General features: G+C 39.3%; 1 protein-coding gene across 1 annotated transcript in view; it reads right to left on the bottom strand.

The window, feature by feature from the left end:
* Window positions 1–13,273, bottom strand: part of COMMD1 (copper metabolism domain containing 1) — a 68,279-nt gene that overhangs the window by 37,521 nt on the left and 17,485 nt on the right. Inside the window, exon 2 of the mRNA XM_027694951.1 lies at window positions 11,590–11,871. Coding sequence (XP_027550752.1) covers window positions 11,590–11,871 — 282 coding nt within the window. The remainder of the gene's footprint in view (window positions 1–11,589; window positions 11,872–13,273) is intronic.

The following is a 13,273-nucleotide window of genomic DNA, read 5'->3' as shown; positions in this document are numbered from 1 at the left end:
ACTTTTGAGGACAATTCAACAGAAATGGAATCAATTGACTGAAAAGTTTATTGCCTGTAAGCATTCAAATACCACTTCAGAGGCTTAAAAAAATCTGGATATTATAGCAGCTTTGCATGTTCAACCAAGATTCAGAAGCTGACCGAGAATTTATTCTAATTCCAGCAGTAATTTGTGAATATCTCATTTGGTTAGGCCACTGCAAATTAAATACAGGACAAGCATGTCCCTCATTTGCATTGGTAGAGCTTGGCCATATTTGAACACGAGGAAACTTTATTCTTTTCATCTTGTATCTGCCTATCTAACTCCACCTAATGCAGTCTGGGAACTCAAATTACAATGCCATAATCTTCACTAGGTCTCCATGGATGCAATTTATTACAATTCCAGCATTAGGAATGTGACAATGCACACAAGGAGGACTGATTCTCAGCATAGAGATCCTTTGGTTGTGCAGGGTCAGGGTAAAAAGCACTAGAAAGTTATTTTTGTACATAAACCAAGAGATTTTATACCCTCCTCATGACTTAAAAGAAAAAAAAAAGAAAACCTAACTGAAAAATTGGCATCAAGTATGGCTACTTTTAAAATTGGGACTATATTTAAAGCATTTATTAACCAAATTAAGCATATGCAATTTAAATTATGCTTTCATTGTCTTATTAACATATTAATGAATATACATCAGTGAGTTGAACTAAAAATATATTGAAGATTTGCATGTCTGATTATCTTTCTGGAGTTTTGCAACTGATAATTTGAAAGGAGAACAGAAAAAAAGCCCTCTTTGTCAAGGTCTGTGCAAAATTACAGCTTCAAGAGGTTTATTAATCAAAGGATTGTTTTGTATCTTTTGTAAGTCCACACAGAGACTAAAGATCTTCTTCTAAATGAAGAGGATTTGCTCTTGGAATTATGTTCAAAGTAGTAATTTCCTCAAGTAGTATATAGGACAATGATGTCTTAACCAAAAGCACTTGCCAGTGACCTCCTCCCAACCATCTCCTTTCAGAGAAAAGCAGGGAAATTTATGCTTCACCACACTGTCTCAGTGAGTATTTTCAAAACAAGCAAAACAAAAAAAAAAACGGAACAGATGCACGCAAGGAATCAGACAAAGATATTTGAGGATGAAATTGTTGACAGCAACCAACTTCTTGTAACCAGTGAATGAAAAAAAAATCAACCAAACAAACAATAAACCAGTTTATTTGTTAAAGCTGTAAGTCAGGACTCTCTTGCTGTTCCCAGACTTAGAGCATCACTCCAGGAAACTCAGCCAGGCTGTGCTTCAGCTTGCCATGCTTCCAACCTAGCACTAGACAAAATAATCAGACAAGTAATAGGACCAGTATTTCAATTATGTTTCTCATTAGTGCTGTCACAAACGTATATAGCTGAGGAATTTTCTAAAACAAAGAATAACAACACTGTTAAAATACCAAGATTCCCTTATTCTTGCAATCTTAGCATGTTCCCACCTCCAGATACCATTTTAAATAATTTCCATATCAGATACCTTTTCCACACTTCTCCAGATGAAGTCTACAATGCAAAACTCATCCAACAGCCGTGTCTCTCATTTTCTATTCCTCCTCCATTCTCTGAAGACAAACTGGCGCTTCAGAGAAGTCATCCTCAGTGCTCAAGGAAAGCTGCCTCGTTTCTGTTCAACAGATCACTAGCAAGGATTTAAAATGGTGGATCTTTGAAGATGTATGCTTAAATGAGCATTTTTTTCAAGGCAAGGCAGAGTTCTCAAGTTATTTTGCTCAATTTTGCCCCCACTCTGTCCCTTCAACAAATTGATCCACACCAAAAATAATTTGGGCGAAAAAACAAAAGGGTGGGGAGGGAACAAAAAAATTTTATTTGGACTCAGTCAACCATTTTCAGTTCCACAAACATGTCACTGCTGGGGCAGCGCAAGGGTGAGAACAAATAGCAAAGGTGGGGAAATTTTCAAGTCCACCTCACAGCAAGACCTGAAACCTAAAACAACCAACTCAGACCCACACGTGATTTTCTGTGGCAGTTCTATTTACTGCCTTTCTTTTAGTCTATGTTTTTAACAAGATGAAGCCAGAATACTAAGGCACAGACAAATCCATTTAAGGTAAGTGAGCCTGCAAATGGAGGTGAAATGTTTGAGCTTCTTCAGTGCAAATTCCCACCAGTCATGTGCTGAAAACCTGACCAATAAAACATGGAAGTTGGTACCTGCAAAAAAAGCCTTGTTGCCTACAGTCTTAATTAATTCCCTTGGGAAAGGGCATGAGCCTCTTCCAAAATTTCTTTGCTGGCATATAGAAGTCCCTAGGTAGCACTGCTATTAGTATAAAGCAGCACCAGTGGGAGTTTGCTTCTATCCAAACACGGACTAGTATTCCAAGCACTTCACATGTGGATTAACTACATTTCTGTACAGGGAGCTCACAGTGTCTCAGCATTAGTGCTCAGTTACCAATTTCCAAGGACAGCTTTGTACACCAGCAAATTCCAGCCTGTAAAATCACTCAGTCAGGGATTTTGTATATGCAACGATAAGAAGAAAAGGAAAGGAAAAAAGATAAGTTTATCTTTTTTTTCATTTTTAACTAGGATGAGACATATGAGTAGAGGCACAAGAAGGATGGAAAGTCACAGTTTGCTAGAACTTAGAACAGAAATATCTGCTCAATGAAAAGATTACACAGAGTACTACCCACAAATTGCATTCTCCCTTTGCTCATGTCTTCTGCTACCTGATGTTTTCACAGAACTATTCACCCTGTGGGAATTCAATTCATGAAGAAAGGTGGAAAAACAAAGCTGCTGGCAGATAACACACACACTGCTCAACAGAAGTGACACAGGTTCATTCTTCCCTCAAAAAGCTAATACATGCTGAAAAACATGGCAAGTTTAATGGTACAGTTTGCAGTGGTTTTGCTTTGCCACTGTGTTGTTTCTTCTGTTGCATCAGTTCTTGCACAGCCAAAGCTGGAGTCCAGCTTTTATGAAAAGTATATATATATGTATATTTAAGACACAATAAAGAGAACCCAAAGGATTAAGCAGCAAAGAGGAGTGTAAGTTACAAGTGCTTCTCCCCAGTTACGTGCCAGCTTTCCGATTTTGCGTCTTCTGATACCTTCTCCTGCAATAGCTCTTCCTAATCAAAATAAATTGAGAATCTGCTCCTATATACACCCCTGAATGCTAACACTCAGGGATCTCAAAAGAGACCATGACAAACCTGAAATGATCTGCAAAGCATTTTTCAGCAGCAACATGGCATAGCGTCAAGGAGGGGAAGCCTGGCCAACTGGCAAAACAACAATTTTAAATGTATTTGGCCAGGCTAGGCCTGTAAAAACAAGACACTTTGTCAGCCAATGCAGTGGGCACTTACGTTCATAACAACTCCTTTTTTCCCCGAGTTTTCTAAGAACAAATTACTTGCTAATGTTGATACCCAAGTCCTCTGAAGAACACAGATGGACAACACCACCAGAGAGCTAAGAGGCAAAGAGGCTCTGATTTGTTGTATACAGGCTCTCCAGCAAAGAAATTTCCCGCTTTTAAAATGTTTTTTGAAAATCATGCAAAACTTTTGACTTTTGTTAAAAAGATGCTAGTGGAGATTACAATTTTCAGTCCTTTAACTATGCTTCCCTTCTTTGAAGGCCCCCTAGGTTAAATATTTTTCACAAAATATATTTATCCCAAGAGAAATTAGTTTAGAAAACAGAACACATTCACTTCCACACCCAAACTACATGCTGCCTGTTAGTCCTTGACAGCTGCCAACACAGCAGCAAATAGACCAAATCTTTGCATTGCAAAGTTGCTTTCTAATAAGCCAGGAACTGATCACATTGGCCAAGTGTGGTCCCCTCTGCCTCCTGCCCCAGGCTTGGCACTAGTAAAATAAGAAATGGTAGTATTTTTTAATCCACCTTTTCCGTTTCAGTTTTATCTCACCTTCTGCAAATCTCCAAAGACCTTCCACTGCACACATTAAAGCTCTATCTTTGCAAGCCTTACACTACATTTCACTTCAATTAAAGACTACTTTTGCTGCATGGTCATGCAGCCAAATGGTGCCAGTCTGCATGTGGTATTTTGTGCAAATGCAATGCTTTCATTTGCATGTTTGCTGTCTCCACACAGCTCCAAGTCCATGGTGGCAGGGAATTGCACAGACAGTGCGATCACCTGTGATTATTTACACAGCAACAGCAGCAGCAGCACAAGGGTCACATAGAAACTGCTCTGCCAACCTGCTTCAAACAGAACAATTCCTTTGGTGATGGGGGATATGCAATTTAGGGTCTACGAATTAACCAGTTAATGCAAAGTGATGAGGAATCAGAAGCTCATAACCATCCTCTAAGCTCATCAGTGACACAGGAACTTGCTTATTAGAGAACAGAGCCATCAGAGCTGTGGGGTTTGGGATGTCATCGGCCATCCCTGCATCCAGCTTCTGCAAGGTGTTCTTTTTAAATGCTGCCAGTTTTTTGCCCCATAATATTCAGTATCACAGTTTCCAAAAAATGGCTCTCCCTCTGCTGAAACCAAACTCCCCGTCTCCCGACACAGGAGTTCCTGCATTCACACTGAAAGAAAGCACAAAGTGCAACAATCACAGAAACACACGCTCAGCTCAATCTTCCACGTGAGGTTTGGTGAATAGAGACGGAACTGAAACACACGCAGCAACTGGACTAAACCAGGAGCGTGAAACCATCCACTTCACCTCAAAGGCTCAGGTCTGTTGAGGTGGAGACTCTCACCATATGGTGACTGCAGTGACTTTAGCCAGCTTGAGTTTTGAAGATCTCCAGCATGCAATTCCGCAAACTTCTAGGGTAACCTACTCCAGCACCGCGGGAATAGCAAAGGGAAGGTTGAAAAGTTACGGGAATGCTTTCAGAAGGGGAGTCAGGGTAAGGATCGAGGGCTGCTAGTTAAGGGTAGCTTCCAAAAGTGTACAAGCCACTTCTGGGGGCAAGGGAGCTGGTCGTAAACCAGGGTGAGGACTTCTGGAAAGGCCATTAAGCAGACAACACAGGGATGATAAGACTAGAGAGCAGAAGGAAGAACAGGTCTTTCTGACTAACTCAAACGTGTGGTGGCAGCTCCAAAAAAGGTGCAGCTGAGTGATGAAACACATTTGCTGGGGACAATTTTCAACAGACAGGTCTGCTGAACCCAGCTGCCCCTGCCCAGAATCATCACAGTATACATCCCAAGGCTGCAAGAGACAGCTCTGGAGGGCGTTTCATCAAAGCTGTGCCACATTTTATTGCTGCATGAGAATGCCAGATTGATGTTAAGACTGCAAAATATTTGTTGACATCATGAGATATACAACAGATGGTGAGCCCCCATCACAATGTCCGAGATCTCAATGTATTGTCTGAGAAGGTAAAAAATTTCAAGAGTCCAAACCTGAATCTGAATTTAGGCAGATTTAAAGCAGTAAAAATGCATCACTACAGTACCATCTCTCTTCGTACAGCTCATTTTCAATTAATGTAGAATTTTCCCTGTAATACCCTGAGCTTAGCTACAATCAAAATATTTAAGTCTGACTTAAATTTTTCTATTTAACTACTTCAGCAAATCCAGTTCCAGAGTAAAGACAGCTGACAAGGAATATATGAGTATGCATGTACCTGCACATCAGTATATGCATATGTTTCCAAATAAACAAGGATGGAAACTGTTAGCACTATTAATTGTAGAATATCCTTGCTTCATATGGGATAAACAGATGAGGTAAAAAATACTATTAAATATATACAGTGGAAAAGTAACAGTTCGAGTCAGACAGTTTTTAATAACCTCAATTTAATGCTCTTATCTCCATAACATACACAGCACACTTCACATCACGAGAGCCACAAATAACAAAATTCTCTTCTTGTTCCCTAAATTTCTCCTCACTTTCAGAAGAAGGTAACAAAAACTGAACTGTTGAAGCAAAGCACTATAGAGAGTACCGTGCAGAGGATTAAGTAAATAACTGAGTTGAGCCAGTCAACTGTGTTCCAGTTTCCTCTGTGCCGAGTGACCCTCTGCCCTCTCCATTTTTTATTTGCTTTTGCACTGTACTGCCTTATGTAACTGTTCCCTCCAGCTCACAAATTTCCAAGGTGAACAAAAGCTCAAGTGATTAGATTTGGCTTGGCCACAAAGGTGATTTTTTTTTCCACTAACTTCTACTTACCGGGTTCTATAATTTTAATCACACAGAAATATTAAGCCCATCGAAGTTAAGTTGATTAATTTGGCTCCAAAACGCCTGTGCTTTCCCATTTTTGACCGCAACAATATTTCTGATAATGTTAATAACTACAAAGATTATGATGGATTATGGCTGGAAACGAAAAATGGTTTGGTGGTTGTTTTTCCTTCCCCTTCGCAGGACAGGCTGATGTTATTTTGGTTCAGGTATCTAGAAGTGCTTTTCATCTCCTTATGCGTCGCTTTGCTGATATCCTACAAAAAGTGGTCTGTCTTTTCAAACAGCTTCTACATAAAAAAGACTGGAGGACCGTGATCTGAGGTCACTTTCAGCAATATCTCTGTAGCAGCCTGACCTGGAGTAACTCGGAGGCAAAAGCAAACGCAGCCATAATCCTTCCTCCCCATGGCATGAGTCTACTCATGATGTTCTCTTGATCTGACCTTTCCACGACGGTGACAGCTATTGCTGAGGATAACTGTAGCCAGGGGAAACCAGATCCTCAGCAGCATTCAGTCTGCAATCCTAGCAAGGTAATGAGATTTTTAGAAGATAAATTCTAAGGTTTTTTTATTGCATGTTTAATTTTAATATTTGTCAACGTGTGTGAATGCTGTAAACAACCATAATTTGTTTATAGTGCAGATGACAGAAATTTCAACCTGAATTTGTGTAGAACAGACATAATTAACGAGTCGTAAAAAATTTTGATCTTCCAGAAGTTTACTTTGAGACCTACTTCACTCCTTCCCAGAACATAAAACGAATTAAATCTTCATAGTCATACAAACTGAAACTTGATGAGATTTCAAGCTCCAGAGCTTCACCTGGTAGCATTTCACCTCCTACATACAGCACATGAGAATTGTCTATATTCGTTATGAACATTTTCCACTCCTGAATTAATAGAATTATTACCTGAATTATTATTATTTTCTCTGAATTACCAAGGTCTGGACCCAGCCATTAGCAGAGATCAGGTGTGATATACCTAAGGTGAACTCCAGCTCACAGTTCTTATTTTTTCAGCACCAGGTATGTTGTTTCACTGGCAAAGGTGCACTTCATCAAACAAGTCCTTTCATCAAAAAGTATTTTATCTCACTGTGGAGAGTTTAAAGTGACAATCAAAATATAGTCAGAATTACCACATATTAGATTTTCAATTTATCAGAAGTCTGTTATTAATGCTTGCCTGTTCTTTAAAGAAAGATATTTGTTTTATATGAACATACATATCTCTGGTCATTTCAGGCCAGAAAAATAATATGGAATGAAAGGCTGCCCTTCAATTTGAAAGAAATAACCCTAATTTCTTAATTTATATGTAGTTTTTGTTATTTGCTATATAATGGTATTTACCTACTGTTTATTATTAACTAATTGTTGTGACACCTCTGTCAGGTACATGATTTTAAAAAAGAAAGAGAAGAGATACACAATGTTTTGGGGAAAACCCCTCTAATTCATAATCCTGATGTGATATCCTCAGGTCTTTCTGGGAAGAATCCTGTGGTGGAATCCCAACTTCATGTTAAAGTAGGGCAGAAAACACTTTTCTCACAGAACATGCTTTAACATCCAACAAAATTCCAACAGAAGTGATATTACCTGGATTACCGGTATCTTAAACACTGAAGAGAAACACATGTGAAAATACCCATTCTGTTAAAAAAAGCAAAAAAGCCAAAAACAAATTCTCAGGCTAATCTGTAACATCTGATGAGTCTCAGATATTAAACTGCAAAATACGTAATGCTGCAAGGAAGTAAAACTTACTGGCAAATCAGCCCACAGCAGTTTGGGGAAGAACACATCCCCGAGGGAGAGGCACATCTCATGAGGAAAGTAACGTGGCAAAGTCCATAAAACAAGTTTAAATATAATCCTAATGCCAAGCCACAGCGCAAAAGCAATGCATTAATTTTCTATTAATGGCAAGGTCAGCTATAAATCTGTGACTGAAACCTGCAGGTAAGCCAACATTGCACAGCAGCAGCTGCTCACCATATGGAGCAGCGCTGGTGCAGAGGGGCGGGAAGGGCAGGAGAAGGATGGCGCTCCAGCCCACTCCGCCATCCCTCCTGGCAGATTGGTGGCCGGTTGGAATTTCATGCCAAAAGAGCTTTCCAGCGATGCTCAGAGAGGGAGAACAAGATTAAAAACGACATAAAGAAGGGGGCAGGTAGCTGCTGATGCCTTAAGAGAAAGCCAGCAAGTTGTAGAGATACAGGAGGATAAAACCACTGTGCCAAAGAAAAGATGGGCTGTTCAAAAGGGAAGAATGGGCTGGCAGTGATGAGTGCTGAATATCATGAGATGAAGGTAAATGCAGGCTAAAGTGCAACTGCTTTAGGATTTTATTTTCAGTCATATTGTTAAAGAAAATGGGCTTTCAAAGCAGAGCACTTCATGGCTAGCATGTTCATCTGCCTTTACCCAGGATGTATAAAGACCACAACACCAGCATAAAGGAAACTTTAAATGTTGTTGTAAAAGCTTTACTGAAGAAGAGTTCAAACTGCAAGTTACAAGATCCTGAACCAAATTTTTCAAAGTTTGAGCACGGTGTTTTCAAATGTTTCTCATTACAACGTTTTTAAGAGCACTTAGGGGAAAGGGTTCATTTTTTTTCTATTATCAGTAATGCCAAGGTTAGTAAGAATTAATGCAAGTTGTGATGGATTCTCAAACTCAGAAATACCTCTCTCTGGTGAGAAAACATTCATGAAATTCAACAAAATTCACGTAAACTCAGTTTACAGGCATTTATGATGAACTGGTCACTCTCAATTCCCCATTTCTAACCACATTAGGCCTCACACATACAGCCTTTCCATCATGAAAGAACCAATTAAGACTAGAAATGGCAAGCAGGAAGGAAGGTTACTTATTGAAGCAGAAGGAGTAGATGCCCCACCAAACAGCCTGGCCTTCTGCTGGGCAGAGACCTAAATGCAATCCAGAGACATTGAGAATAATCAGAGTGACTTCTGGAAAGGCACATTTTCTACAGAGCATTTCTTTGCTTCTGTTGAAACATGAAATATTAATGTCATCTCATTACATATCGGTACATTTGTATACTCCCCCGTTATCAAGTGTCCAAATGAAAAGTCTGTTGTGAATAATTTACTCCTGAATCATCAGCCAGCTTTCTTCTGTGAAGCTACATCTTCACTATTCACCAAATTCCATCTATGAGTGACATTTTAGAAAATATATTCTGTTAAGTTGCAGAAAGGTACCACTTTATGTGTATTTGATGTGCTACAAAACTTGAACTTTAGAACAGAGAAATGTGCTACCAATAAAGTAAAAATACATTTATAAAGACTATAAAACATGACAGTTTCAAGTTTGTAGCAACAGCATGCAACAACAACTTGTTCAACCTCCAGAAGTAATCTCTGCAATCATCTTTCTAGGAAGCCCCCAAACACATATGGGGTTCCCAAAACTCATCCCACCACACGAGCGTGTAGCCTGATGCAGATTGCCTCAACCAAAAGCTCTGCAGCAGAGAACTTACTAAATCCAAAGCTAAAGACTATGTGAAACCACAGCTCCTTAAAATAAACATAGATTCTTACTCAAGTGGTGACAATGCTAATTGCGCCATGATTATCTAATTATTTAAATTATGTAATTTGCACCAAGTGTCAGACTTGGTGACAGCTCACTGCTGTCTTCAGCGAAGGAGGCAAAAGTTGTGTTTGATGGCAGTTCAAAAAATGCATTCACACAACCACTTCCCTTTGAAATATGAAGCTGCATTTCTAAAATAATTCATTTTGATTTTGTTGTGGGGCTCTTGGGTGAGAGACATTACAGTGTCTCAGAAATGTGCATTCTTCCTCCATGTTCACATTTCCTCACTCTCGCTGCACAGGGTGAAGGAAATATAAATGTACTTCCTCTTACTGTAACAATCCATTACTGGGGGAAAAACCAATTTCAAAACAAGAGCCACTAACAACATAATTCCCTTATGAAACGCAACAGCGATTCTGAGTTAAAGATGCGTTTTTTAAAGAGCATTTAAAGAGGTATTTTTCCCATTTCCTCACTAATGTACTCAATGTACTCATTATAATGTACTCCCTGTAACTTTTTTTTAAAACAACTTTCTCCATATGGTACTAATAGAATATAACCATTTCCAATCTCAAGATTCTGAGCACAAAACTCCACTTCTTTGAGGTTAGGAAAAAACCTAAAGCCACACACCATTATTGTATTGGTCACTGCAGAGATCCACGAGTGGAAGGCAGAGGGTCTGCACTCAGGAAGGATAAGCTTTCAGAGACTGTGAAGAAAAGTAAACTAACAGGATGACTACAACAATATATACTGTCTCTGTAGGATCCCATTTTACTTGTATTTTATTGTATATTATTCTGGTCTTGGTCTAGCCAGGCAGTTTTGAGTCAATCATTCAGTATGTACAGGTATATCCCAGGTGTGTACATATATTGAGGTATTCCTAATTCAGGTACTCTTGCTATAAGCTACTCAAATATCATAAAATACAAGGAAACTTGCTAAATGTTAACTATCAACATCAAAACACCCAAATTAGCTCATGGTGTGATTTGCAGTAGCTACTGCTAAGAAATGAGGTTTTAAAATTTAGTAACACATTGCAGAGGGAAAAGATAACCAAATTGAAACGCATTTCCTGTTAGAAAATGACAGCAAAATTGAAGATGGGAAGCTATGTCTTTAGCTGTACATTCATATGAACTATGAAGATTAAAAAAGATATGCAGTGTTCAGCACTGACAGATCTATATATATAGAGAGATATCTTTGAGGCAGATACGGCCAGATTGCATAATGTGACAGGTAATAAAGACATACTTCTCACATAAAAATAGGTGTTATGTAAAATAAAAACGAGTCTTTCCCCTCATTTGTTCTAAAATGTAAGGATGTTTGATCTTCATCATTTGTTAACTTTACTTTTCCAGCTTCTACACTGCAGATATTACCTAACTTTAGTGTTTGATTAAAAAAAAAAAAAGACTAATCAACTTCACAGTACATGGAATACAAAAGAATTACAAGATAATGTTTGATATCCATATCCTCTGATTTTTCAAGCTTAACATAAAGAGAGCTGTCAATACATATATGAAGATATAAAAAAAAAGGAAAAATTGCATTCACCACCCAGAATGTTTCTTTGTATGCAGAGATAGACCAGAATTTCAAGTACACTTAAAGGCCCAGTGGTGAAAAAGAAACTGACTTGATCTGGATGCAGGGAATTCATCAACAGGTAAAATGTCTCAGCACTTACATAGTTACGTCAGGGGTTTTATATTTTGCAAAAGAAAGCTTACCTGCCCATTTTTTCCCACTTCCATTTCAACTATTGCAACAGGAGTGTTTATCTGATCGATGTGTCTCAACTGTGACTTCAGATCCACTCGCCAGTTCATGTTTTTCAAGACATTATCCCAGCGGCTCTGATTGATTAGGCTCTCGTGGATACTAGTTCGGTGGTTCTTCCAAAACTTTGCAATGACTGCAGCTTGATCTGATGTGATGCCACCTTGTTTTTTGGTTTGGGCGGTGAGGAAAGCTTCCAGCTGATTCAAATCCATGTCCGCTGAAGCAATTGACTGTAGGGAAAATAAAAGGAGCAAAAGGGAAAAGCTTGCTCAAAAACACTCCTTAATCGTCTACCAAAGGGTCAGATCTTTAGGGTCTGACAAATACTGGATCTTAAAGGGGTAGTACAAACAAATCTGGGTTATGCAAATAACCTGACAACTGTCATTAAAACTCAATTTGCAAGTGTTCTACTACTTATCCCAGATTCCTGCCCCAAAACAGCTGGAGGGTAGTGGATCAGTAACAGCCATGAGGGAACTGGGAGAGCCTTTGGGAATGCAGTACTGGTAGAGGACAACAAGGAGGCTTCTCGCTGTCTGCCTGGCCCTTTCCTCACTGTGCCCTAGGCATACCCACGCTGCACCAGCAACGCAGGCTCTGCAGCACCATGAGCATGAGTCTTTCAAGGGAGAGTCTGTGTGCACGGAAAAACGCAAAATTGCATTTTTTCATCTATATTACTCTATATATAAGGCTGAAAAAAGCCTTTAAAATGCAACTGCAACTTCTTCTGGAGTGTTGGTAGACTTAGGATAAGCACTTGTGTTTTGCAATGGAGTGGATGGGGTCATTTACTCTCCCCCCTGTGCAGCAACAGAAATTATTATTATTCTTCCTAACCCCCCTTTTTATATAGATATCCACTTTTTCTATCTATTTTTCCTGGTAATCCCACAGCCTTATATTTGCAATGGTTGCTATATATGGTCATGAAGGGAGGGGAAGTCAGGAGGTGGAGAGAGGAAAGTGTGGTTAAGTTTCCTCGTTGTAGTTTCAAGTAAATGCTTTTGCTTAATTTTCACACAAAACGGATACAGCTTATCCAACGAACACATCACCTCCAAGCATGTGCTGATATGGAGCACAGCGAGGTGAAGTGCGGCCAATCCTTGGGATTTGCCTCGATTTAATCCTCCTTGACGTGGTATTGCTACTGCTGAATTCTCCTCTGTGAATTCAGGGAAGTAACGATCTTCTCGTGAGCCAAGGGGGTGACACCATGTGGCTTTTGGCCGGACACACACTCTGCACTCTCACACTGCTCGTCTGCAAAACCTGGGCAGCGCTTACCTAAAAACTGAAGCAGTTGTAGTGTTTTTTTAAAAGGGATGAGCTGCCTTGCCTTGTTTTCACAATAGATTAGCTGCCATCTGCTACGTGACTGAGAAAAGAAATGGCAATCAACACCAGAAGTAAACCCTCAGCTGTATCAAGGTTCCGGCTTCATAGGAACATCCGTGATTTTATTATAAAATTTGAGGTGCCTTGTGCACTGTTCTGTCTTTTCTAGAGGGCACTTGGCATATCGGTACATAGCATTTGCTTTATACTGAAAATATTTAACCTAAGAGGTAATTATCCTGTACTAACTAATTATGCTGTAAATGAAAAAAGCACTTCTTTTCACTT

This window comes from Neopelma chrysocephalum, unplaced genomic scaffold (genome assembly GCF_003984885.1).
Source record: "Neopelma chrysocephalum unplaced genomic scaffold, ASM398488v2 Primary Assembly neopelma1_99, whole genome shotgun sequence".
Classification (NCBI taxonomy): Eukaryota; Metazoa; Chordata; class Aves; order Passeriformes; family Pipridae; genus Neopelma; species Neopelma chrysocephalum.
Note: the sequence above shows the minus strand (reverse complement) of the source record. Positions and strands in the feature narration are given on the sequence as shown.